Consider the following 27916-nt stretch of genomic DNA (forward strand, 5'->3'; position numbering starts at 1 on the left):
TAATTGACCAAGAAGGAGAGTGATGGAGTGCTGCATCAGATGACCTGGCCTCCACAGTCACTTGACCTCAGCCCAATTGTGATGGTTTGGGATGAGTTGGACCACAGAGTGAAGGATAAGCAGCCAACAAGTGCTCAGCATATGTGGGAAATCTTTCAAGACTGTTGGGAAATCATTCAAGGTGTAGCTGGTTGAAGAATGCCAAGAGTGTTGCAAAGCTGTCAAGGCAAAGGGTGGGTACTTTGAAGAATCAAAAATATAAAATATGTTTTGATTTGTTAAAAAAAATGTTGGTTACCTCATGATTCCATGTGTTATTTCATAGTTCTGATGTATTCAATATTATTCTACAATGTAGAAAATAGTAAAAATAAAGAAAAACCCTTCAATGAGTAGGTGTAGCCAAACTTTTGACTGGTATTGTATTTGTTTGCAGTTTTATTTTATGGTGATATTTTCCATGATATACATTTATTTCACTCTACAAGTCCACTCTTCCATAGTATGAATGTCCTTATTTATCCAAAGTGCTGTAATACATTTATTTGCTGCAGACAAGAGGGTATTCAATAGATAGGCATTTGGAAACCGTTCAGGGATTAGTCCAAGTATGGCACTCTTTGGGTCATTTGCCAGGGAGCATTTAAATACATTGTTTACAAAGTCAAAAACATAATTCCAGAAGTGTATTATTGTATAACAAGACCCAACAATATGTAGATAGTTTCTGAATAATTCCCCACATTTTCTCCAGTATTCACTGGTTCTTTCTTTTCTTATCTTCACCATTGTGTCTGGAGTATCAAGACTCAAGACAAGACCCAGATGCAGACAGTTTGAATCACAGATGTTTATTTACAAAACAGGGGGCAGGGAAAGGTCAGTAATCCAGGGAAGTTTCAGAAAGGTACAGAATGGAAGGCAGTCTCAGGGTCAGGGCAGGCAGAATGGTAAAAACTGTGAAGACCAGGAAAAACAAAAACTAGAGCACAGAAAACATACACAGGAATACACTTGTAGGACTTGACGGGAGAAGACAAACTGGCAACAGGCAAACAGAAAACACAGGTATAAATACACAGAGAAAATGGGGACAAATGGGAGATACCTGGTGGGGGGGTGGAGACAAGCACAAGACAGGTGAAACAGATCAGGGTGTGACATGGAGTGAGAAAGTACCTACTAATGATGTTCCATTGATAATGGTATGAGTATTCCTACAGACTGCCTCCCATTTTCAATGGTCTCGCTAAATTCAGATTCCCGCTTGCACTTAGTTTGCAGAGTATTGCTCTGTGGCATGACAACAACAGATTGGTATAGTTGTATTATTTGTTTACTACTAGTTGCCCTTTTCTGAGTATTGGTTCTGTCTTTTTCTATGGGAGAGGGCTCACCCTTCATTTTTACGCAGTTGGGGTGTTTCAGTAAATAGTATCTTAGCTTTAAATAGCTAAATAAATTTCACTTTGGCAAATGGAGATCTGAACTTAGTTCTCTGAATGATTTAACTTGACTGATCTTTAAGACTTTGTGAACATATGACAAATTAAGTAATGACCACCTTTGAAAACCTGAATCTAGTAATAATGGGACAAGATCTGTTAAATATGCAATACCTGTTAGGGATGATATGCAAATAGAAAGAAAGACACTGCATAGTACTTTCCTATAAATCAGCCTCCTTCTATCATATTGAATCTAGACAGTACCTTGCTCACTGGCCTTTGCGTACCCTGGCGTACACACAGTCCCCCTCCTCAGGTGTGTCTTCCACTGGGGACCCTCTAATGTTTTAATCTGTCCATACTCCATCTCCATTGGCTGCCGGGGACCCCCCTCCACCTGTCCGTAATCCACCTTTCTTTCCTTCTGTCTCATCTGCTTCTTCAGTATCCTGACATCAGTGTATTCCACATCCTGACTGTCAACATTAACGAGAGAGAGAGAGAGAGAGAGAGAGAGAGAGAGAGAGAGAGAGAGAAATAGTAGTACTTGAGAGAAATTAAGAGCTACAGCTAAATATCCTCTAACCTGAAGTCTTTGGAGGTGTCTTGTTCTTCTAAACACAGCAAACTGCCAACACCATCACTAGGACAAGGACTACGGCTGCCAGAGACCCTGCTACCACCCCCCGATCTCTGGGTAAAAGAGAGGAAACAGAGACAGAACAACATTTTAGCATGAAGGTTGTTTCATTGCAACCACTGTTACATACCTTAAGTTAAGGGAACATTTTGACATTCGCCATAAGGTTAGTGAGAAAGTCCATATTGCAAATGTACGGTCCCTTACTAGATGTCTGAAAACGTTTGTAAAATTCGCGGACGCCGTCGGGCCGTGCGGCAGGGCCGGTTCTTCCGGGAAGTCATCAAACGAACTCTCTCGGACATTCGGTTTCCGTTTGATAAAATAATCAAATTTTGGTCATTTTTCCGCTGTCCCGGTAAATCCCGCAAGAGGGCATAAGCAATCATATTGCAAATGTACAAAACATTACGAATCACGATGTGGCCTTATCTCCTAAACGGAAAATATTTTGAAGCCGAAACTTGGTGAGCATAGGTTTGGCATAATGGGCAGTTGGCCCCAAACAAGATGGCATCTAGGCCTCAACGGTTTTTGAGTTATGGCCAATTTTCTGGGATTAAAGGTCCAAAATGAAAATAGAGCAATCATTTTTCCGCTTCACGTCAAATTCAAGGAGCCTCCGGTGTCAATAAAAAAAGAACTAGCCATTTATCTATTGTCATTTAAGAAAAATTGTACAATATCAAATTGGTGATGTTCAAAAATAGTTTTTTTTTTTTTTAAACAGTTACAGATCCAATTGCAGCGTGTTCATACATATCTTTTTAAAGTGTGCTTCGGAGCTCTGTGAGATTTCTGTGATTTTCTGAAATAATACACACTCACTAAACCCTCCGTAAATAAGTCAGTTCTTAACATAAAGACTTAAAACTCAAAATTCTATAATTGCCTACCCCAAGGAGGATATGTGTTCACTTTCAGCTTCCTGTGTAAACCAGAAGTGCCTTAAAATGGTGTCATAGGTGCCGTTTCCAAGGGATAAAAAGGTCAGATCTTTTCAAAACTTCATATGTGTGATTAGGCAACCCCCATGAACTGTAAGTCAGTCATTTCTCCCAACAGAAGTCAAAGAAAAGCTCTCTCACACACACACACACACACACAGCAAGGATGGAGTGACAAAGTGCGGTGCTTAAAGACACACACAGCCTGCAATGGCATTTCCATATTCTCTATGCCGTGCCGAGTTCAACGAGATGCCCCGCTTGACCGTAGCTCGCTCTGAGTGCAGCGACCGTGAAAAAAAGTAGGCCCAAAATGAAGCCTGGCCCTAAATGTAATTTGCTTTTGGGTGACAGTGAGAGAACCGTTAGGGTGAGAAGCAGGGTACGATCCTGAGGTCCTCCCGATCTGTGCAAGCCTTACCTTGACCGTGTGGCATTAACCCTGAACAGTAAAACAGGGTTTTTTGATCTCACAGATTACAATGACATCTCTCCCCATAGGAATACATTGCCTGCTCCTCTAAAGTCAACCTGAAGCCTATGTGGGTTATGAATGCCTTATGAACCTGTCTTCGATGACAACCCTGTGTAAATCGGTCAGTTCTTAACGTAAACACTTAAAACTCAGGATTCTGTAAAGGCATACCCCAATGAGGATATGTGTTTACTTATAGCTTCCTGTGCCAACCGGAAGTGCCATAATTGGTGTCACAGGGGCTGTTTCGAAGGGTTAAAAAAGTCAGATCTTTCCAAAACTTCATATGTGTGATTAGGCAACCCCCATGAACTGTAAATCAGTCATTTTTCCCATAAAATTTAAAAGAAAAACTAAATCACACACACACACAGCTTGGAAGGAGGGATGTATTGGAGTGCGTAGAGACAGACACTGCCTGCAATAGTTAGCTTTGTTCGAGCTAAAAAAGAACCGTCAGATGTAGAGTTCTGAAACTTTAGAAACCTGTTCTAGACCTCAGGTTGATAGTGCGTGGTGAGTTACTTGGCTCTAGAAGGTTCTCGGGCCGAGAAACAGCCTCGTACATTTGTAATGACTTCAATTCATTTTGACCATTACGAAAATGACGACATTTAGAAAAGTCTCAGAGATGCAAGACTAGGTGCATTGAAACCGGCTCGCCCCATAGAGACGGACCCCAATGTTTCTGTCCGATAGCTCATTCAAGGATCCCGTAGCAAGGCATGGAAAAAAGTGGATTTTCAGCACCAATTAGGGTCTTGCTCGGGGACCAAAAGACCTATCGAGCCGAAACTTGGTATTCGGGGTCGACTCAGCTAGGCCTACACATTACATCAGAACTGGACCCGCAGCTAGAATGTAACTACGTGTTTTACGTTTTTATTATGGTTTGAACAGAAGGCGTTGTGAATTTTGGGCCAGCTCTGAAGTATGTGATAGTTGGCTACCAAGCGAGTTGGAAAAAGTGGGTTTGGTGTCAGTTTGGTGTCAGAATGATATCTAATTGACTGATGGACGGTGACTTGCTGGTGACTCTTGTCCATTTGCAATATGTTTAAACAGTGAGGTACCATCACCGTAGTGACATTCTGAAATCAACCCTAACGAGCGATGGAGAGGAACCAGAATCACTGCCCGGCCATCCCGAGGTCATCGGGCCAGTCAATTTTGCATGATTTTTGAGCATGCCAAATTCGTGATGGTAAATGCCCATTGAAACATATTGCAAATGCACATGCACTTGCAATATGATTCAACAGTGAAAAAACATCACCAAATGGACATGATGAAATCAACACAACGAGCGATGGAAAGGAGCAACTATCACTGCCCGGCCATCCTGTGTTCATCAGGCCAGTCAATTTTGCATTTCTGCAGGATTGTTGAGCATGTCAAATTTCTTATGGCATTTGGCCGCCAAAAAAGTGACTTTTGACTTTGACTTTTGACTTCCTATGAAATCATATTGCAAATGGACAAAACATATGGCTTATGCAAAAGTTTTTAAAAAAACGATAATAAAAGGTGACAAAAGTATAGTTTGAGCAAAGTATAGTTTGACTTTTGAGCATGCCAAATTCGTGATGGTAAATGCCCATTGAAACATATTGCAAATGCACATGCACTTGCAATATGATTCAACAGTGAAAAAAACATCACCAATTAGACATGATGAAATCAACACAACGAGCGATGCAAAGGAGCAACTATCACTGCCCGGCCATCCCGTGTTCATCAGGCCAGTCAATTTTGCATTTCTGCTGGATTTTTGAGCATGTCAAATTCGTGATGGTACATGGCAAATGGACATAACATCCTGATTTGGCATTTTCAAATCTTTCATTTTGCATTTGGACATTTCTTATGGCATTTGGCCAACAAAAAGTGACTTTTGACTTTGACTTTTGACTTTCTATGAAATCATATTACAAATGGACAAAACATATGCCTTATGCACAAGTAAAAAAAAAGTTTAAATGATGATAATAAAATATGACTAAAGTATATTGATACAGTTCTTATACATGTGTAATTGACAAAAAATTACACATGTATAAAAAAAATGGTCCAGAAAGCACTTTTTTAAGGGTGTGTGAAGTTTTTTCAAAATTTTTGCTATTTTTGACTTTTGACTTCCTATGAAATCATATTGCAAATGGAGAAACATATATCTTATGCACAAGTTTTAAAAAAAAATTATAATAAAATTGGACAAAAGTATATTCATACATTACTTACACATGTGTAATTGACAAAAAAAAAATCGAAAGAATTTCGAAAAACGGTCCAGAAAGCACTTTTTAAGGGGGTGATAGGTTTTTGATTTTTTTTTCACTTTTTCAAAATGTTACTTTTGGATGTTGACTTGTGTTGCATTTGCAATATGAAAAACCACGGTGGAGCGTGGATTTTTAAAGTGTTACACCTGGCATTTGCCATATGGCATTTACAATCAACTTTGAACAAAACGACGCCGAATTGAGTGGTATTGGACACCGTGTATATGGTTTGTCCAGTGCCAATGACTTCCCATTCATTTTTGTCCATTTCAGGGGGGTGTTCCCTTACTCCCAGGAGACTCTGGACCTGCTGGTATCCCATGTTTTGTGGCTGCATGGCATCCCTAGTGACATTGTTTCTGACAGAGGACCCCCAGTTTACATCCCAGGAATGGAGAGCCTTCTGCACAGCTCTGGGTATTAATATTAGCCTTTCGTCTGGATATCACCCCCAGACCAACAGCCAGACCGAGCGGGCCAACCAGGAGTTGGAAACTGCAATACGCTGTGTGACTTCGGCTAACCCTTCCTCTTGGAGTGCCCAGCTACCCTGGGTGGAATATGCCCACAACACCCTCATCAACGCCTCATCAGGTATGTCTCCCTTTGAGTGTGCTCTGGGTTACAAAACCTCCCTTGTTCCCTGCCCAAGAGGTAGAAGTAGCGGTGCCCTCAGTACAGGACCACATGCGCTGTTGTCGTCGCACCTGGAGGAGGGCCCGGGCTGCTCTTCGTGCCTCCGCCAGGACCCAATCCCAAGCTAACCGTCGCCGTGCTTCAGCCCCAGTCTACACTCCAGGCCAAAAGGTATTTCTTTCATCTAAGGACTTGCCACTGAAAGTGGTTTCCCAAAAAACTAGCTCCCCGATTCGTTGGCCCCTTCAAGATTGATCGTGTCATAAACCCCTCTGCTGTTCATCTGAGATTTTTAAAGGGTTAGCTAATTACTGTTCCTTCAATAAACAGTTGTAGTATTCTGGTCCCTAATGTTTCCCCATCTGAATTAAATGTTTCTAGTCTATATTCAGCTGAATAACTGCTTTCTGTGTTATATATCTTACATGTCCCATTGTTGATAAAGAAGTGTGCTCTGGTTTCAATGGATTTTTTTTCATAATTTTTTGCTTCTAATTTGGAGTATATTTTTAGCAGCATCATTGGAGTCGGTTTTTAATAAATGTCAGGGACTCCACTGACAATGGTCATCAGCTGGAGAGAGTCAGTTCCTCCCAGAGTTCCATAACACTGAGCTCCATCCAGTGTAGCATCACAGGGGGTCTCCATGCCTGAAAATCAACAGAAAATAGACACTGTAGTGACTGACTATCACTAGTTTTAAGGTTTAATTTTATGGATGAGAATACAAGCAACGGTGTAACCAAACCAATGACATCAAGGTATTAAAAAACATAACAGTACCTCAGTCAGTTATAATTATCACAGGACAATGAATAGCAAGACAACTGTCTTTTGCAGTGTTTTGAATATTGTCTCTGTATCTGTCATTAGGGATTCATTTGACAAAAGTGACTCTGAGTAGCCTGTAGTATACCACAAACAACTTTGATCAAGTGGTTCACTTTCTGCATGATACAAACAAGGCACTTTACATCATGTGTAAAACAAGGAGATCGACACATAAAGAAACGTCTTATCATGAGATACTCCTGCTAACATCACCAACAGTCCAAACAAAGCCTCATGTCTCTTCACAACACAGGGCAAGTTAACAAATGAAGCAATACTGTACTGTATTCTGAGCTGATTTTCTAAGTTCTAACTCAGAGGAAAGAGGAACTTAAATTCATGTCTCTTGATGTGTAATATCGGATAAGTTGTAAAAAAGTGATGTGAGAATACACTCTAAGAAAAAAAGTTTATATCTAGAACTTACAGTAAGTGTTCTTCGGCTGTCCCCTTTCCACGGAGGGTTCTACATGGAATTCACCTCTAAGAGTGTACTTTTGAGTGTAAAGAAATATTTGGCCTGAGAAAATGACACCTCGTTTGTTTTGTCAGGGCAGAGGTCAGCTCTAACATACTGAACAAGCTGTTCATCACTGACATTAACACAGTACCTTCTTCTTCACAATTAGTCGGCTATATCAGTCCATTTAAGATTATGACATTACAAAAAAATAAATGAATGAGAAAGAAAGAAAGAAAGAAAGCAAAAGGTGATTTAAGAGGAGGAGAGGTGAGAGAAATAAAAAGTGAAACAGAGAGGACCAAATTTATAATGTTTCCCAAATGGTTGTTTGTGACTCATCGATGGCATCGACCGGTTGTAACTGATTCCTTTTGGGTTGCAGTTGGACAGAATAACAATAAATCATTATGGACTGCATTTATATAGCAATTCCTGGGAGCTCAAACCGTGATGAATTGGGTTTGTTTATTAGAAGCAAATTAAGAAAAGAACCAAAAAAAGGAACCATTCTTCCATGAAGGACACACTAGTGGGCCATCCTTTCAATCACAAACTTCTGCAGTGAATGACAACTTTTACTACTGCACAATAACCTTGTTGAGAGTTTGTAAAAAAAAAAAAAAAATTATACATCGATAAATAAAACATGAAATCAGTAACAGAGAGACTATGACAAATGTAGACAGTCCATTTGTTGGGATATTTATTTAGGTAAATAATGTACAAAACCCTCAGCATTGAATGCCATGAAATACAAACAGTAATATGGGAAAGTTAATCCAATTTGTTACAGTAACAAATGGAGAAACAAGGCTTCAGTACCACTTCTAAAGACCAACCCTTCAAACATGCAGCTCTCATTGGCCAAGCTGTATTCCAGCATACAAAGTCTCCTCCTGCCCCTCAGGTCTGTCTCTCTCCGTGTTTGGTCTGGCACCCTCCAGCACTACAATCTGTCCATACACCACCTCCTCCTCCTCTCTGTTTCTCCCTCTTCTTTAGAATCGGGATGTCATCACATTCCAGTTCTGGACTCTCAACAGCATCAGTGTGGAGATGTTGACATTAGTTGGGGGGGTATTGCACAGATCATTTGTTGACATTTAACATTTGAGGTATGGAAGCAACCCACATATGCTCTAATGTTGATTTGCAGATTTAGAAATAGCATCCATTCACCTCCTTCACATGCACTTGACCGATCTGTAGATCTGGAAGTAGGCCTATCGAAATGTATCTAGGCCTACACTAATTCAATGTAGGGACAACAACCTAAAGAAATTCTAAATTGAGCCACAACACTGAAACAACAGTCACATGAGCTGACTGAGTGTTGTAATCAGTGGTGTGGATGTTTATCTTTGACGTTTGTTAGATGTGTTGGATTGTTAGGCTGTCACATTACTGACCTGATGCCTGTGGAGGGTTCCTCCTCTTGTGAATACAGTAAGCTCCCACCACCACTGCAAGGACCAGGACCACAGCTACTGGTGATCCTCTGGCAGTGCAATAAGATCCTCCTGCATGATATGGTGAGGAGAAATAGTGGTGGTGGGTGGTGGGTGGGTGGGGGGGTTTGACACAGTCCAACACAAATAATGCATGACAACGTTCAAGCGTTCAAGATAAATTGCCTTTGGCTTCTATGGAATATTCTTATTTGGCAAATAGATGTGTTTTTTAGCTCCTCACCTCCAATTATCAGTTGTACTACTCTCGTGTCCAAGTAATGTCCATCTGACTTGAAGATTTCTAAAGAATATTCAGCAGAATCACTCCTCTCTGTGTTATTTATTTTAAATGTCCCATTATTGATAAAGAACTCTGATCTGGCTTTAATGAATTCATGGACAATTTTGTTTTGTTTTATTCTGAATATCACTGTTTTCGCACCAGTGGGGTCTTTTTTGAATGTGAGTTCGGATCCTGTGGCATCATTCATCAGCTGGAGATAGACAGTTCCTCCCAGAGGTCCGTAACACAACATGTTCTGTGTAGCATTACAGGAGGTCACCATTCCTGAGGATAGAAAAAAATAGCTGTTTTGTTGATAGTGATAATAAGTGTAAATCCTTTGCTACAACTTTATCAATACCATTTATCCAACTGGTGGGTCTAATCCTGAATGCTGATTGTTTAAAACCGCATCCCAGCAGGTGCCTATTACACAAGTTACCACTGGCTAAATCTATGACGTTAAAATGCCTATTTCACTCTGTTCCATCTGACTGTGCAATCAACTGTCTTATCAATGTTTTTAATTAAAATATGTCATCAATATTTGAATATGTTGGCAACCCATTGTATAAATGTGATAATTCCTGTGAAGCCGGTGTTTGGAGGATATATTGGCACGGTATGCCGGCCCTCGACTTTGTCTCCACCCGTGCCATGCCAATATATCCCCCACACACCTTCTTCTCGGGAATTATCACTTAATTCACTTCTTGACATTATGATAGCCCGAACTGATCTTTTGACCAGTAAATAATTTTCTTGTGCTTGTCTTTTAAAATAATTAACCATCAATTTATACTGAACAAAAATATGAACTCACCATGCAACCATTTCAAAGATTTTACTGAGTTAAAGTTCATAGAAGGAAACCAGCCAATCAGCATAAAATCCCCACAAAAGGGATTTTATTACAAACAGAAACTCCTGAGCTCCATCCTCACCCTACTCAGACAATCCCACAGGTAAAGAAGCCGGATGTGGATGTCCTGGGCGGGCATGGTTACGCGTGGTCTGCGGTTGTGAGGGCGGTTGGATGAACTGCTAAATTCTCTAAAACGACGTTGGTAGAGAAATTAAAACGCTTGAGTGGACATTCTTTCAGTCAGCTTGCCAATTGCATGCTCCCTCAAAACTTGAAACATCTGTGGCATTGTGTTGTGTGACAAAAGTGGCCTTTTATGGTCCCCAGCACAAGGTGCACCTGTGTAATGATCATGCTGTTGAATCAGTTTCTTGATAGGTCACATCTGTCAGGTGGATGGATTATCTTGGCAAAGGAGAAATGCTCCCTAACAGCAATGTAAACAAATTTGTGCACAAATGTTGAGAAATAAGCTTTTTGTGCATATGGAACATTTTTGGGATCTTTTATTTCAGCTCATGAAAAATGGGACCAACACTTTACGTGTTAGGTCTATATTTTTGTTCAGTATAAATTGCAATGCTCTATGATCCTACATAAGTGGCATTGATTTGAGACTGTTACTTTTCTCTTCATAAGAGAGTGTTGCATGCTGCTGTAATTATTCAGTTACAACACCATTTATAACACTGGGTTGTTGTTGTTGTTTTAATTTGCATGACCTCCATAGACAAACAGATATATATCTCAGTATAGAAAAAAAGGGTATCTTACCATAAGCGGATTCTGCTGACATAATCAGAAGTCCAAACATCATAAACATGTTCCTTTATAATAGGCATCTACTGATGTGGCAACTATAGATTCCCTTATTGAAGTCCCAAACTTGGATTACAAACAACAAACGTCCACGTTATATATCAGAACGTCACTAGGCTATTTGAATAAAACATGTAAATGATTGTGTCATTTCACGGATGGGGAAGGAAATGTTTGAACACAACCATAATCTCACTTCTTCATTTCACAGGCCGATGCATAAACATTTCAGTATATAGGATAAGGCAAGTAGGCAAGTCGGTTAAGAACAAATTCTTATTTTCAATGATGGGCTAGGAACAGTGGGTTAACTGCCTTGTTCAGTGGCAGAACAACAGCTTTTTACCTTGTCAGCTTCGGGGATTCGATGTTGCAACCTTTCAGTTACTATTCCAACACTCTAACCAGTAGGCTACCTGCCACCCCGTATATACTTAAGCGAACAAGAGATCTTGAGACTAGATTTATATTAGGGCTATAAGATTTAATGTGATCCAAAATGAATTATCACACCAGATTTACACTGTGAGAACTTTGTTTCAGTCTTATACTGTAGGTTATTTAGAGAAACACTATGCCCTTTTATTAGCTGTGTCTGTTACGGTGTTTCTCTGACACAAACTCAAGTCAGTTGTCAAGTGCAAGTTGAAATAATGGTTGAGAAACACTGTTACACCACACAGGTCATGTGTTCACTGTGAGCCCTCTCATGGTTCCCGCATGTAGGGAGTGAAGGTTTTCCATAGAAAATCAAAGTGAGAGTGTATTAAAATAAACCTTTTGTTTGTGAAATGTTATGAAGAGTTTCATTCCAAAACGCTATACAGTGGGGAGAACAAGTATTTGATACACCGCCGATTTTGCAGGTTTTCCTACTTACAAAGCATGTAGAGGTCTGTAATTTTTATCATAGGTACACTTCAACTGTGAGAGACGGAATCTAAAACAAAAATACAGAAAATCACATTGTATGATTTTTAAGCAATTAATTTGCATTTTATTGCATGACATAAGTATTTGATACATCAGAAAAGCAGAACTTAATATTTGGTACAGAAACCTTTGTTTGCAATTACAGAGATCATACGTCTCCTGTAGTTCTTGAACAGGTTTGCACACACTGCAGCAGGGATTTTGGCCCACTCCTCCATACAGACCTTCTCCAGATCCTTCAGGTTTCGGGGCTGTCGCTGGGCAATACGGACTTTCAGCTCCCTCCAAAGATGTTCTATTGGGTTCAGGTCTGGAGACTGGCTAGGCCACTCCAGGACCTTGAGATGCTTCTTACGGAGCCACTCCTTAGTTGCCCTGGCTGTGTAAAAAAAAAAAACTAGGTTCAATGTTAGCTAGCTAACATTAGGCTATAACTAGCAATGCAAATGGATTTCTGATAAGAATAATATTACTACACGTAACGTGAGCGAGCCAGCAAGCTACATTTGCTAGTTAACTAACAGTACGCTTTAATTCTGACAAAATTAGAAACTTATATCTGAACATTTTGCTGGACTCACATATATACTGTATATAGATGAATACTTCATGGCAGACTGGAAACATTTAACTTCGTTTTGTTTGTAGCTACATCTTGTTTGGCCAGTGATGTGTCAAGTCACTCCAGTTCACACTGTGCAGAAAGTAGCCCATCACTTTTACCAACTGATCTGCCGATAGCGCCTGCTAAATTCAGGGCATCAATGTTGTTGAGAAAAGTAGCAAAACTATTGTAGTTCTCGATGGCTAACAATTATATCTTTCAAAAATGGCGCAGTACTGAACAGCTCATGTTACAGACAAAAGCATGCTACATGGTAAACCAATCCAAACTCTTCTCCCAGCAAGCCCAACAATTATCTCAGCCAATCATGGCTGGTGGGAAGGTTCCTGTCTTTTTCCGTGGCTAAACCAACTAGTCTCATAATTCACATTTTATTCGTATTTATGGATGGAATACAAGTTTGTTATAAAGGCACATGAATGTTCACATGTTTCAGAAGGCATTTCTGCAAAAAACAAAAAAACTGTTTATAAAAAACTGTTCGTTCAAATCCCTTTCCTGTGAAGTAGTGACGTGTGACATACGCCTAGTTTCCTGAAAGGAGTCACATTTTCTGAAATCTATGGGAAAAAATCTGAGAAGAGTCATATTTTACACACTCTTGAAGGTCCCTATAAGCAATCATTTCTGAAGAAAAAACATAAATGTGATAACTTGGTGTATACAGCGTTTTGAAAATGTTTTATCTATTAACGATAGGGGCCACAGAAAATGTTGTGGCCGGTCAGATATTTTTGTCTGGACGCTATTGCTAAAAAAGCGATCATACATGCTATTGTGGTCTCCTGCTATATGTTATTCAAATTTGAGTCATTTAGCAGATACTTTACTTACAGTAGTGAGTGCATATATTTTCAATAGGTCCTCCTTGGGAATAAAACCCACAAATACAATAATCAGTACCATAAGTACTGCATCAGCTAAATATAATTTTTACCACCATAAAAACAATAGTAGCCTACATTCAGTTGCATTTCAGGTGCATTTGCAATTTGAACATTGATTTATTTAGGAGAAAAAGCTGATATTATAATTATTATTTAGAAAAAAAGATGCAATCTATGCTGAATAAAAATATATTAGGTTGCAGTTTGTCTTAAAGACCACCTGGTGTCAGCCTTGTTGCGTCTCAGAGTAATCAACATACGTAACTGTCCCCACAAGGCTCTGAGTGTGGATATATGAACAAAAATATAAATGCAACATGCAACAATTTCAACGGTTTTACTGAGTTACAGTTCATAGAAGAAAATCAGCCAATTGAAATAAATAAATTACGCCCTATTCTATGGATTTCACATGACTGAGCAGGGGCGCAGCCATTGGTGGGCCCGGAAGGGCATAGGTCCACCCACTTGGGAGCCAGGCCTAGCCAATCAGAATTATTTTTTTCCACACAAAGGGGCTTTATTACAGACAGAAATACTCCTCAGCTTAATCAGCTGTCCGGGTGGCTGGTCTCAGACAATCCCGCAGGTGAAGAATCCGGATGTGGAGGTCCTGGGCTGGCGTGGTTACTCGTGGTCTGCGGTTGTGAAGCGGTTGGAAATACTGCCAAATTCTCTAAAATGACATTCGAGGCGGTTTATGGTAGAGAAATGAACATTAAATTATCTGGAAAAAGCTCTGGTGGACATTCCTGCAGTCAGCATGTTAGTTGCACGCTCCCTCAAAACTTGAGACACCCGTGGCATTGTGTTGTGTGACAAAACTGTACATTTTAGAGTGGCCGTTTATTGTCCCCAGCACAAGGTGCACATGTGTAATGATCATGCTGTTTAATCATCTTCTTGAAATGCTACACCCGTAAAGTGGATGGATTATCTTGGCAAAGGACAAAAGCTCACTAAGGGGGATGTAAAGACATTTTTGCTTTTTGTGCACATGGAACATTTCTGGGGTCTTTTATTTAAGTTAATGAAACATGGGACCAACACCTTACGTGTTGCTTTTTATTTTGGTTCAGTTTAGAACATAAAAGGTTTCTTCAGCTGTTCGCATATGAGAACCCTTTGAAGAACCTTTATGGTTCCAGGTACAGTGGTGTCCCAACATGCAGGAAAGGTGGGGCAGAGCCTGTTTAGCTGTTTTGCATGTTATTTTGGCATTAATATGTGTCACATATCAGTTTGCAAACCGTGTAGAAATGTTACGTTTTTATTAATAAAGCCGCATACAAACATGGTCTCTTTTTTGCTTTCTTGAGTAAGGAAGGTCCAAAATGCAGGTGAATCAGCCTAGCTCAGTGCTTTCTGTGGTGGAGTCACAGCCAGTGGAAATTACAGAGCAAAGGCATTGGTAATGTTCTCTAGTTGCACCGTGATTGGCTCAGTGTTCTGTCACTCATGGGGACACTACGTCACTGCAAACTCTACAGGGAGAGCTAGGCAGTTCATGCCCCTTTGGGTGCTGCCATAGATTTACACTAGAAGTGCCCATCCAAAAGGTCTCAAGGTCAAGGTCAAGGTCATTGGCCACAGATAAAATTACGTCAAATCACTTTATATCTAACGTAGCTCTGATTGAAATGATCATGCCAACATCATACTTTCAAAATCTTAGCTAGCAAGCTAGACAAGCAGTTATCATCATGAATCAAGTCGACAATCTACTTGTCACGATCGTCGTATTGAGGAGACCAAGGCGCAGCATGATATGAATACATGTTCTGTATTTAATGAAGAAAGAACACTAAAACAACCTTACACCGCAACGCTATATATCAACAGTGCAAACACAGACAACTAGACATAGACAATAACCCACGAACCACAATACAAAACAGGCTACCTAAATATGGTTCCCAGTCAGAGACAACGACAAACACCTGCCTCTGATTGAGAACCATATCAGGACAAAACACATAGAAACAGACTAACTAGACATGCAACATAGAATGCCCACTCGTATCACACCCTGACCAAACAAAACAAAAACAAACAACGCAAATAATGGTCAGAGTGTGACACTACTGCCAAATCTTTTTCAAACCTTTTCATATGAAGAGAAATTATAGATAAAACGTATTGGTGCTCATCGGCCATTGTACATAAACATTACACAGCAAGTTGGAAATCACAAATTCAACAATGAGTGGTTTTGAAGGAATCAGTGTCTAACTGAAAACGTTGCAAAGCAATCACTATTTTCTTCCCCTGCCGGCTATTTGGTGGTGAGGATGTGTGGTCCAAGTCTGGGTTTAAGAGTCTCTTTTCCAAGCTAAAAGGATATATTCACACCCAACACCATTAGCCAGAAAAGGTTGAATGCATCGGCCATATAGTCAATCCAGTATGATCTCTGCCACGTTCAAAACAACTGGAAACTCGGAACTAGGAAATCTCAGATTTCAGTGAGTTCAGGACAACTGGGATCTCGGGGAAAAAACTAAATCCAACTGGGAAAATACGTTTTGAGCGGTCATTCAACTCGGAATTCCAGGTTGGGAACTTGGGCTTCTTTCTAGAGCTCCAACCTGAAGATCACTGACGTCATGATTCAACATAGTTTTTTTTTTAGTTCCCAGTTGTCTTGCAATCACCATAAATCCAGAGAATGCCAGACTTTGATGAAAAGTTTAACGACAAAATTTGCCTTAAAGAAGGCCCGCTGCGCCACCTTCCTGTTCAAATGAGCACAAAAATGTATTGAATAGTGCAGCATAAATGATTTAATATGCCAGCGAGACATGTATATTGTAGCTAAGAAACTAATACTAAGTGTATGTTGTGTAGAGAGCCCATGTGCCTCTCCTTAATAATTTGGTCTCTTTCTTCCTCATATGAATGAATTTACTGAACATAAATGCAATAATGTTTGTGTATGGTTCAAAAGTCAAATATCATTTTGGCGTTTGTTATTATTGAAGGAGAATGTGGATCTTATCAACTTACAAAAATCCACAAGGAGTCAGTATAAACCACATTTCCTTAATTAAGGATACAACTCTTTTTTTCAATTTTCACCTAAAATGATATACCCAAATCTGACTGCCTGTAGCTCAGGACCTGAAGCAAGGATATGCATATTCTTGATACCATTTGAAAGGAAACACTTTGACATTTTTGGAAGTGTGAAATGAATGTCGGAGAATATAACACATTACACCTGGTAAAATATAATACATAGAAAAAATGTGTTTTCTTTTTTGTACCATCATCTTTGAAATGCAAGAGAAAGGCCCTAATGTATTATTCCATTTCAGGCATAATTTAGATATTGGCCACTAGGTTGGCAGTAGTGTATGTGCAAAGTTTTAGACTGATCCAATGAACCATTCCATATATGTTCAAAATGTTGTATCAAGACTGCCCAAATGTGCCTAATTGGCTTATTAACCTTTTCACACGTACCAACAAACGGGTGTGATCATTCTATAGTGGTCCCTGTTGCATATGATAAAACCGTTGTGATTAGAACTCTTGATTAGAAAGCTTATTTAGTATGTCCATTTTCGATTGCAGCTATGATCAGTATTTGAGCAGGCAACACTTATTTCAAATAAATATTTTACACAAACACGGTCCTTACAAAGTTATGTCCAGAATGTGACCAGTTTATTTTTGGATGCAATGTTCAGACATTCACAGAAGTAGCTACAGCTTAACACAATCATCCAAATCGGAAAATGTAGGCTATATTTGTCCAAGCGCTAACTGAGGAAAGATTGACGTAACACAAGCGGTTATACGTTTAAAACTCTTGGCTGACAGAAACTACAATATGAATTAGCTAATAGTAATTACTATTTAAAATTCATCACATCACGGGTGTACTCACCAATGATCGAAATAATTGAATGAAACACTTTCTAGAAATTGAAAGTAATCCGACGATGGTTAGTTTTGCGTGCCAGAATGTTATTTTTTTCGCATCAACCAAAGATAATAAGAGATGTTGAAGGGGGTGTGTCATCTACGATCATCCACGTCCCTTCATTCACTTCCGGAAGTTTCCCCGAAAGATGAGTGAACCATTCCTTCACCTCATTATAACATCTTTGGTCTGACGGATTATGTGACACCCAGAATGCATTGTATAATGTCAACAAATATGGCGCCATACGTAGCTGGCAAATAGCTCAGCTCATTATAATCAGTACAAGCCTGTTTTCCGGGCCTCTAGTAGTCTCTGTGGGGGTGCCACAAGGTTCAATTCTTGGGCCAACTCTTTTCTCTGTATACATCATGATGTCGCTCTTGCGGCTGGTGAGTCTCTGATCTGCCTCTAGGCAGACGACGCCATTCTGTATACTTCTGGCCCTTCTTTGGACACTGTGTTAACTACCCTCCAGACGAGCTTCAATGCAAAACAACTCTCCTTCTGTAGCCTCCAACTGCTCTTAAATACAAGTAAAACTAAATGCATACTCTTCAACCGATAGCTGCCTACACCTGCCCGCCTGCCCAGCATCACTACCCTGGACGGCTCTGACTTAGAATATGTGGACAACTACAAATACCTAGGTGTCTGGTTAGACTGTAAACTCTCCTTCCAGACTCACATCAAACATCTCCAATCAAAAGTTAAATCTAGAATTGGCTTCCTATTTCGCAACAAAGCATCCTTCACTCATGCTGCCAAACATACCCTTGTAAAACTGACCATCCTACCGATCCTTTTCGGCGATGTCATTTACAAAATAGCCTCCAACACCCTACTCAACAAATTGGATGCAGTCTATCACAGTGCTATCCATTTTGTCACCAAAGCCCCATTAACTACCCACCACTGTGACCTGTGCACTCTCGTTGGCTGGCCCTCGCTTCATACTCGTTGCCAACCCACTGCTTCCAGGTCATCTACAAGACCCTGCTAGGTAAAGTCCCGCCATATTTCAGCTCGCTGGTCACCATAGAAGCACCCACCCGTAGCACACGCTCCAGCAGGTGTATTTCACTGGTCACCCCCAGGGCCAATTCCTCCTTTGGCCACCTCTCCTTCCAGCTCTCTGCTGCCAATGACTGGAACAAACTACAAAAATCTCTGAAACTGGAAACACTTATCTCCCTCACCAGCTTTAAGCACCAGCTGTCAGAGCAGCTCACAGATCACTTCACCTGTACATAGCCCATCTATAAATAGCCCAAACAATTACCTCATCCTCTACTGTATTTATTTATTTTGCTCCCTTGCACCCCAGTATTTCTACTTTGCTCATTCACCTACTGCAAATCTACAATTCCAGTCTTTTACTTGCTATATTGTATTTACTTCACCACAGTGGCCTTTTTTATTGTGTTTACCTCCCTTATCTCACCTCATTTGCTCACATTGTATATAGACTTGTTTTTGTATTGTATTATTGGCTGTATGTTTGTTTTACTCCATGTGTAACTATGTGTTGTTGTATGTGTCGAACTGCTTCGTGATATCTTGGCCAGGTCGCAGTTGTAAATGAGAACTTGTTCTCAACTTGCCTACCTACAAAGGTAAAATAAAGTAAAAAAATAAAACCTTCAAAAAAGTATTTTACACACATCATAGGTGTCCATTAAAATATGTGTAATAATCGGAATGCATTATTTGTCACAAGTATACATACATACATACATACATACATACATACATACATACATACATACATACATACATACATACATACGTACATTTTGCGCCTACAGTAGAAACTACAAAACGATATACAGAAAATAAGGAACTTACTTTGATAGGAACGCACACATGTCCAAAGTTATTAACAACATAAACAACAAGGAAGGCAAAGCGAGCGCCAGTAAGTAAATGGTCCAATTCTTGCAAGACTGCGCAAATAGATGCATACTTGATCTGCGCAATCATGAGTGATGTGCGGGGGGCTCTAATCGAAAGGATAGTTTTTGTCCGCTACGCTGAATGTGAATTAATGAGGAAGCGGAACACACCTCAATTCAAACTGTTGTTAGAAAATACAAGTTGTTAGAAAATAATTTGAAATTGACATATTGAAACATAGCCTACAGATAATTAGCTGGCAGCGCGTGTAAACTGTCCTGTTGCGTAATAATCACATTTTGGAACAGTGAGTGCATTCTGACATCACGTGCATAAAACAACTCTCGCTGGGGCGACCGTTAGAGGTATTTGGAACTCACATGAAAAGGTTCATACATTTTCAAGTTCAAAATTGTGCACTCTCCTCAAACAATAGAATGGTATTATTTCACTGTAATAGCTACTGTAAATTGGACAGTGCAGTTAGATTAACAAGAAGTTAAGCTTTCTGCCCATATCAGATATGTCTATGTCCTGGGAAATGTTTTTGTTACTTACAACCTCATGCTAATCACATTAGCCTACGTTAGCTCAAACGTCCCATGGGGGACACCGATCCTGTAGATCCGCCCCTTTTTTGTTGTTGCCTAAAACACGGTAGCAGAGAGAACAGTCTATGACTAGGGTGGCTGGAGTCTTTGACAATTTGTAGGGCCTTCCGCTGACACCGCCTATTATAGAGGTCCTGGATGGCAGGAAGCTTGGCCCAGTGATGTAACGGGCCGTATGCACTACCCTCTGTAGTGCCTAGCAGTCGGAGGCCGAGTAGTTGCCATACAGGCAGTGATGCAACCCGTCAGGATGCTCTCGATGGTGCATCTGTAAAGCCTTTTGAGGATGCCAAATCTTTTCAGTGTCCTGAGGGGGAATAGGTTTTGTTGTGCCCTCTTCAAAACTGTCTTGGTGTGCTTGGACCATGTTAGTTTGTTGGTGATATGGACGCCAAGGAACTTGAAGCTCTCAACCTGCACCACTACAGCCCCGTCGATGAGAATGGGGGGCGTGCTCGGTCCTTCTTTTCCTATAGTCCACAATCATCCCCTTTGTCTTGCTCACATTGAGGGAGAGGTTGTTGTCCTTGCACCACACGGTCAGGTCTCTGACCTCCTCCCTAAAGGCTGTCTCATCGTTGTCGGTGATCAGGTCTACCACTGTTGTGTCATCAGCTAACTTAATGATGGTGTTGGGGTGTGCCTGGTCGTGCAGTCATGACCGAACAGGAAGTACAGGAGGGGACTGAGTATGCACCCCTGAGGGGCCCCGTGTTGAGGATCAGCATGGCAGATGTGTTGTTACCTACTCTTATTACCTGGGGGCGGCCTGTCAGGAAGTCCAGGATCCAGTTGCAGAGGGAGGTGTTTAGTCCTAGGCTCCTTAGCTTACTGATGAGCTTTGAGAGCACTATGGTGTTGAACGCTGAGCTGTAATCAATGAATAGCATTCTCACATAGGTGTTCCTTTTGTCCAGGTGGGAAATGGCAGTGTGGAGTGCAATAGAGATTGCATCATCTGTGGATCTATTGGTGGGTTATGCAAATTGGAGTGGGTCTAGGGTTGCTGGAATAATGGTGTTGATGTGAGACATGACCAGCCTTTCAAAGCATTTCATTGCTACAGGTAGTCATTTTGGCAGGTTACCTTAGTGTTCTTGGGCACAGGGACTATGATGGTCTGCTTGAAACATGTTGGTATTACATGCTCAGACAGGAAGAGGTAGAACATGTCAGTGAAGACACTTGCCAGTTGGTCAGGGCATGCTTGCAGTACACGTCCTGGTAATCCGTCTGGCCCAGCGGCCTTGTGAGTATTGACCTGTTTAAAGGTCTTACTCACTTTGCGGAGAGCATGATCATACAGTCATCCAGAACAGCTGATGCACTCATGCATGTTTCAGTGTTACTTGCCTCAAAGGGAGCATAGAAGTTATTTTGCTCATCTGGTAGGCTTGTGTTACTGGGCAGCTCTCGGCTGTGCTTCCCTTTGTAATCTGTAATAGTTTGCAAACCCTGCCACATCCGATGAGCGTCGCAGCCGGTGTAGTACGATTCAATCTTAGTCCTGTATTGACGCTTTGCCTGTTTGATGGTTTGTCAGAGAGCATAGCGGGATTTCTTATAAGCTTCTGCATGTGTCCATGTGTGTAAAATTGTTTTGGCTGAGAGGGTAGACTACCGGCAGTGGTGTAGGCCTTGTGGAGGGTAAACGCAACTAAACACAGTTTACCCATCTCCTTTTTCTGAAAAATGCATTGAAAGTATAGGGAGCGTTCATTTTTTCACCACGACCAGCAATCAGAGTTGACCCACCAATTGGTATACCACTACATCACTGGCTACCGGTAGGCCTATTTAAAGTTAATGGTAATGGGCCTACACATTGTAGCCTTCTAGTAAATTGACCACGTTAATGTGACCATCCTGTTTTTCCCAGGAGTTTCAGCCCCATTTCAGGTGTCCTGACTTTTCAGGCTACAAAAAAAAGGTACATTTGTCAGCAAGATATATAAATGAATGTAGGCCTGGTGTTTTGTAAAGAGATGTCTATTTCCGTTAAATTACATCTTTATTATTAGGCCCATAAAAAAATGTTTGCACCCGCCCAATAGAGATCCCAGAATTCCACAGTGTAATGTGTACTCAGATCACAGGTCACTGTGACTGAGGATAAGAGTGAAATATATTTTACTGGTATAATTGTTTATAATCTAATTATCAGATTTTGTGGTTTAACATAAACTTATAATTGTTACAATTCTCTACACATATAAAGAGAGAAATGGACATGACAATGATGTTCTCTATGGCATTAGTAGGAATAGCTTTTGTCATGAATATGTTTTCCATTCAACAATAATGCATCTGTCTGTAACGGCCATTGGTGGAAGAAGGTGAGGACCAAGGTGCAGCGTGGTAAGTGTTCATCATTTTAATTGTAAAACTGAACACTATCAAACAAGCAACAAAAGAACAACCAAAACAGCTCTGTCATGTGCAAAACACACTAAACAGAAAATAACTACCCACGCCACACAGGTAGGAAAAGGCTACCTAAGTATGGTTCTCAATCAGAGACAACGATAGACAGCTGACTCTGATTGGGAAACCATACCAGGCCAAACACATAAATACAAAACATAGAACAAAACATAGAATGCCCACCCCAACTCACGCCCTGACCAAACAAAATCGAGAAATAAAAAAGGAACTGAGGTCAGGATGTGACACTGTCATTATTAGGAGACACTAGAAATCAAACATTATACTGTGATGTGGAATCATTGTCAGAAATACTTCATGAATTAGCCTAGACATATTTTTCCCTTATGATCAATGCATAGCAGGACAACTGCATAAGAACTCTTAACAATAAACGTACCATGAGACACCTGCTAACATCACCAACAATCCAAATACAGCCTCCATATCTCTTCTTATAGTTTGCAAACTGATCTCAACGCATTTCCAACAAGTGGAGAAAGGCTTTATAATAGCTTGACTATACAGTGCCTTCAGAAAATATTCAGACCCCTTGTCATTTTCCAAATTGTTCCACACATGGATTTAAAAAATAATAATAATCCTCAGCAATCTACACACAATACCCCATAATGACAAAGCGAAAACAGGTACAAAAAAAAGAAAAAACGCAAATATTTACATAAGTATTCAGCACCTTTGCTATGAGACTCGAAATTGAGTTCAGGTGAATCCTGTTTCCATCGATCATCCTTGATATGTTTATACTGTTTAAACTTGATTGGAGTCTACCTGTGGTAAATTCAATTGATTGGACATGATTTGGAAAGGCACACACCTGTCTATATAAGGTCCCACAGTTGACAGTGCATGTCAGAGCAAAATCCAAGCCCTGAGGTCGAAGGAATTGTCCGTAAGAGCTCAGAGACAGGATTATGTCGAAGCACAGATGTGGGGAAGGGTACCAAAACTTTTCTGCAGCAATGAAAGTCCAAGAACACAGTGGCCTCCATCAATCTTAAATGGAAGATGTTTGGAACCACCAAGACTCATCCTAGAGCTGGCTACCTGGCCAAACTGAGCAATCGGGTGAGAAGAGCCTTGGTCAGGGAGTTGAGAATCTTCCAGAAGGAAAGCCAACTCTGCAGCAGTCCACCAATCAGACCTTTATGGTAGAGTGGCTAGACAGAAGCCACTCATCAGTAAAAGGCACACCTAAAGACTCTCAGACCATAAGAAACAAGACTTTCTGGTCTGATGAAACCAAGACTGAATGCCAAGCATCACATCTGGAGAAAACCTAGCACCATCCCTAAGGTGAAGTATGGTGTTGGCAGCATCATGCTGTGGGGATGTTTTTCAGCGGCAGGGACTGGGAGACTAGTCAGGATCAAGGCAAAGATGAACAGAGCAAAGTACAGAGAGATCCTTGATGAAAACCTGCTCCAGAGCAAACAGGACCTCCGACTGGGGTGAATGGTAATCTTCCAACATGACAACGACCCTAAGAACAAAGGCAAGACGACGCAGGAGTGGCTTTGGGACAAGTCTCTGAATGTCTTTGAGTGGCCCAGCCAGAGCCCAGACTTGAACCCGATCGAACATCTCTGGAGAGACCTGAAAATAGCTTTGCAGCAACGCTCCACATCCAACCTGACAGTGCTTGAGAGGATCTGCAGAGAAGAAATGGGAGAAGCTCCCCAAATACAGGTGTGCCAAGCTTGTTGCGTCATACCCAAGATGACTCAATGCTGTAATCACTGCCAAAGGTGCTTCAAAGTATTGAGGGTCTGGAAACGTATGTAAGTCACATTTCCGTTTTTTATTTCCAATAAATTAGCTAACCCTGTTTTTGCTTTGTCATTGTGGGATATTGCGTATAGATTGATGAGGGGAAAAAACGGTTTAATACGTTTTAGAATGAGGCTGTAACGTAAGAATGTCAAGTGGTCTGAATACTTTCCGAAGGCACTCTATCTGGCTGCGTACAGTCTGAGCATCTAAGAGTTGTTCCAGTCTGTAGTTTAGAGAACTGTCTGAACGGTACCGGTTGTTTCTTTTTGAGTAAAATGAACTAATATAATTACTAATATACAGTACGTTTGACATTAAATATCACTTCTTCTCTGAAAAGAGGAACCCATACAAAAAGTGTGAGGTTTAATATCTTCTTCATTTGAAAAAGTGAGAGAGATTCATTGTTTATTTCTCATGGGGGAAAAAAAGGTATTAAAATAAAATTAGTTTCCATTTGTGGAGGGAATGTAATTCATGTCATTTAACGCCACTGCCAATTCATAGCTGGCAAAAGAACTGATCAAACTGATAGAAATAAGCCAATGCCATAAGAAATACTTATTAGAAGTCAATGAATGCATACAATGAAAGAACAAAGGAAATAGGTACTGGTATGCAGTGTCATTTTGATTATGGTTGTGCCTCTTGGTACAGCGGTTCCCCTCAAGATATAAAGAACAATCCTATGACCTCTCAGAATAAGAGCCAAGATTATTCTGAAACTTCCACCTAATATTCATCTTGAACCATCTCACTTTGATGAACTGAAACGGCTCAAGGTGGAAACGGAAGTCACCCAGTTTAAATTGGGGTTTGACAACAAAATTATTTTAGCTGTATAAATGACACCAATCAGTATTCCACCAGAGGAAACTTTGTTCCCTGTAGATTCAAGAGCTCCATGGTGGAAAACTATTTCCTGTATTCTGCTGCAGTTCTATGGAACAGTTTTACCAAGCTACCTGAAAACTCTGTCATCATAGAATTGCTTTAAGGTGTCACTAAAAACATACCTGAGAAATAACATGTCCATTTGATTAAGGGTATTCTTTGACGAGGTGACTCAAACGGGACCTCTGTGCTGTTGATATTGTTCTAAATTGTTTTAAATGGATATCGTTGGAAATGGTTGTAAATGGCTACTATTCTTCATTTTAATTGCATTGAGTGCATGAAAAGTGTCTGCCATCTCACTGCCAAATGAAGACCCCAATGGAAATAAGACTCCGGGCTTTGTGTTTTTATCCTCGATAATGTATTAATGTATGAATGTGGTCTCCGGTTGGAGCACAATAAATCAATCAATATGTTCTTTCCATTCGAGTTTCTTATCAATAACCTCTCTCTGCTACAATAGGTCCACTAATGACTCCACAACAGTGGAGGCTGCTGAGGGGAGGATGGCTCATAGTAATGGCTGGAATGGAGTCAATGGAATGATATCAACCACATGGAAACCACGTTTGATACCATTCCATTAACTCCATTCCAGCCATTACTATGAGCCGTCCTCCCCTGAGCAGCCTCCACAACCTCTATCTCCTCTCCGTTATAGGTTTCCACAGGTTTGATCGCCTCCTTCCTCATTCTGAAGGTTGAAGTCCTTTGAGTTCTGCACCTAACAATGTGAGATGAGAGTGAAATCAGTGATTTAATGACAGTTTAATCTTAGGTATTGGTGACACACACACCTGCCCTGTGCTGTAGCCCTCATTGATAAATCTATGGTAACATTATGGGTGGGGCGCCTGCTGTGTTCTAACCTGTGGTGTTGAATATTCTCCTTCTCCTCCCAATACAGCAGCCTACCAGCATCACTGCTAGGATGACACCACCAGCTGACACGGACCCTAAAATGAGCACCATGGGTAGACATAGCCCTGGGTAGAAGAGAGGTAACATGTTGGAGAGGTTATGAGCATTAATGGTAAATCACTACACACAACATATATTTATAGCTGATGAGGACACCTGACCAAATTAAGGCCACGGTTACCAGGCAACAACACTAATCTACTGAAAGTGGCAACTGCAGAAGCACATACAGTACATACAAGGCTTACGACTTCCTTTATGAGAACGTCTCCCTGATTCAACAATCCCAAACTGGATGTGTAAATTACTCTTTAAATGAAATCCAGTAATTATTGTTTGCATTCAATAATTCCATGACTGTTAAGCCGCTTGTACACATAGGCCTACATTTGCAGAACCTTAAATGTTAAGGGTTGCCACACATGCTAAGTATATTGTAATCAGCTATGTTACACAATTTGTTTCAATCTTACTGTATTCCCAACCGTTTAAGGAAATGGTTACTATGTCTGAGGAAGTAGTCACTATCAGTGTAACTGATTATTTGTTACTATTATTTATTATTCTTTCTTATTATTATTATTATTTTTATTTTTTTATTTAATGCATTTTTGGTTATTGCTTGTAAGTAAGCATTTCACTGTAAGGTCTACTACACCTGTTGTATTAAGCATTTCACTGTAAGGTCTACTACACCTGTTGTATTCGGCACATTTTACATAGAATTTGGTGTGTTTTTGATTTAACTGGGCAGTATGGCTACTTTGTTCTGCTCCCAACTTATTCCATTTGATTTGCATTTGGTCATTTAGAAAGATAGGGTATGAATGAAATTGTCTTATGATGTTACTTGCCTTCAATGTCCAGTTGTACTCGTCTGGTTCCCAAACGTTCCCCTCCGGAATCGTAGATCTCCAAGAAGTATTTCCCAGAATCAGCCCTCTCCACGTTGGTTAACCTAAAGGTCCCATTGTTCATAAAGAACTGTGATCTGCCTTCAGTGGGTCTCTTGAAGGTCACCTTGTTTCTTTTCAGTGAGAATATCAGTGTCGGACCGTCAGTGAGGTTCTTTTTAAACAGCAGTTCACATCCACTTGCATTGGTCATCAGCTGGAGATCCAGAGTTCCACACAGAGACACAGAACACTGGGATGAGTTCTGAGTAGCAGTACAGGTGGTCACGTCTGTTGCTGAGAGGGACGGGGGGGGTGGGGAGAGAGAGAGAGAGAGAGTGGGGGAGAGAGAGAGAGGGGAGAGGGGGAGGGGGGGGATAGAGAGAGAGAGCGAGAGAGAGTGGGGGAGAGGGGGGGAGAGAACTTTGTTTTGTACTTTTTTGATAGAATTGATAGTGATTTCGCATGAAGGCAGTGTGGCGTCAATGAAAGACATGATGCACCAAAATAAGATTGAGAGGACACTGTGGCAATGAGCAACAGCGGCACTGATCTAATGCATGATGCCGTGTGTGCATTCAACTCAATAACCATTTATATCTCAACAAAACACTAAAACATAATATAATACATGTTATTATATAAATAATATAATACAGCTTACCATGGGACACTGCTGCTAACATCACCAACACTAGTACAAACACAGCCTCCATGTCCCTTCAAACAACAGTCTTCCAACTCCAGTTATTTTAAAAACTTGAACTGTGTTTAGATGACCTCGTAAAAAAAAAAAGCGATAAGTGATCTTTAAAGCCAGAAGCGTATTGATTAACCTAGTTGTCAGATGAAGTAGTGATGGAGGTGTGAGAGTCAGGAAACCAAGTGATGGTGTTGCGTCTGAGCAGGGGAGGTGTTGAACACAAGGGTCATATCTCACTTCTACATTCCACTGACAAAGTCTGGC

The 27916-nt window shown here is 40.6% G+C and overlaps 1 protein-coding gene across 6 annotated transcripts; it reads right to left on the bottom strand.

Moving 5' to 3' along the window:
* Positions 1 to 332: 332 nt before the first annotated feature.
* Positions 333 to 11379, bottom strand: LOC112220775. 6 transcript variants are annotated; one of them, XM_042302919.1, is made up of 9 exons: positions 11096 to 11372; positions 10280 to 10509; positions 9616 to 9741; positions 9415 to 9474; positions 9132 to 9242; positions 6990 to 7078; positions 2035 to 2141; positions 1713 to 1924; positions 337 to 1108 (listed from the first exon to the last, which is right to left on the bottom strand). In XM_042302919.1, the coding sequence occupies exons 2-9, from the start codon at positions 10341 to 10343 to the stop codon at positions 900 to 902; spliced, it is 978 nt and encodes a 325-aa protein (XP_042158853.1). In that variant the 5' UTR covers positions 10344 to 10509; positions 11096 to 11372; the 3' UTR covers positions 337 to 899. The 6 variants fall into 6 exon arrangements, 4 of the variants coding, with proteins under 4 accessions (XP_042158854.1, XP_042158853.1, XP_042158851.1 ...); XM_042302920.1 differs by lacking the exon at positions 9415 to 9474 and having other exon boundaries at positions 333 to 1108; positions 11096 to 11379; XM_042302917.1 differs by having other exon boundaries at positions 350 to 1108; positions 9415 to 9741; positions 11096 to 11343.
* Positions 11380 to 27916: the final 16537 nt, after the last annotated feature.

This window comes from Oncorhynchus tshawytscha, linkage group LG21 (assembly GCF_018296145.1).
Source record: "Oncorhynchus tshawytscha isolate Ot180627B linkage group LG21, Otsh_v2.0, whole genome shotgun sequence".
Classification (NCBI taxonomy): domain Eukaryota; kingdom Metazoa; phylum Chordata; class Actinopteri; order Salmoniformes; family Salmonidae; genus Oncorhynchus; species Oncorhynchus tshawytscha.

What these genes read in the sequence shown, in the direction of transcription:
- LOC112220775 (XM_042302917.1), bottom strand. Translation starts at nt 10,343, where the DNA reads ATGCTGATTGGCTGGTTTCCTTCTATGAACTTTAACTCAGTAAAATCT. An exon ending in ATCTTTGAAATGGTTGCATG is followed by an intron (nt 9,742 to 10,279) that starts GTGAGTTCATAT and finishes TTCTATCCTCAG; the next exon opens with GAATGGTGACCTCCTGTAAT. An exon ending in GAACCCTCCACAGGCATCAG is followed by an intron (nt 7,079 to 9,131) that starts GTCAGTAATGTG and finishes GTTGATTTTCAG; the next exon opens with GCATGGAGACCCCCTGTGAT.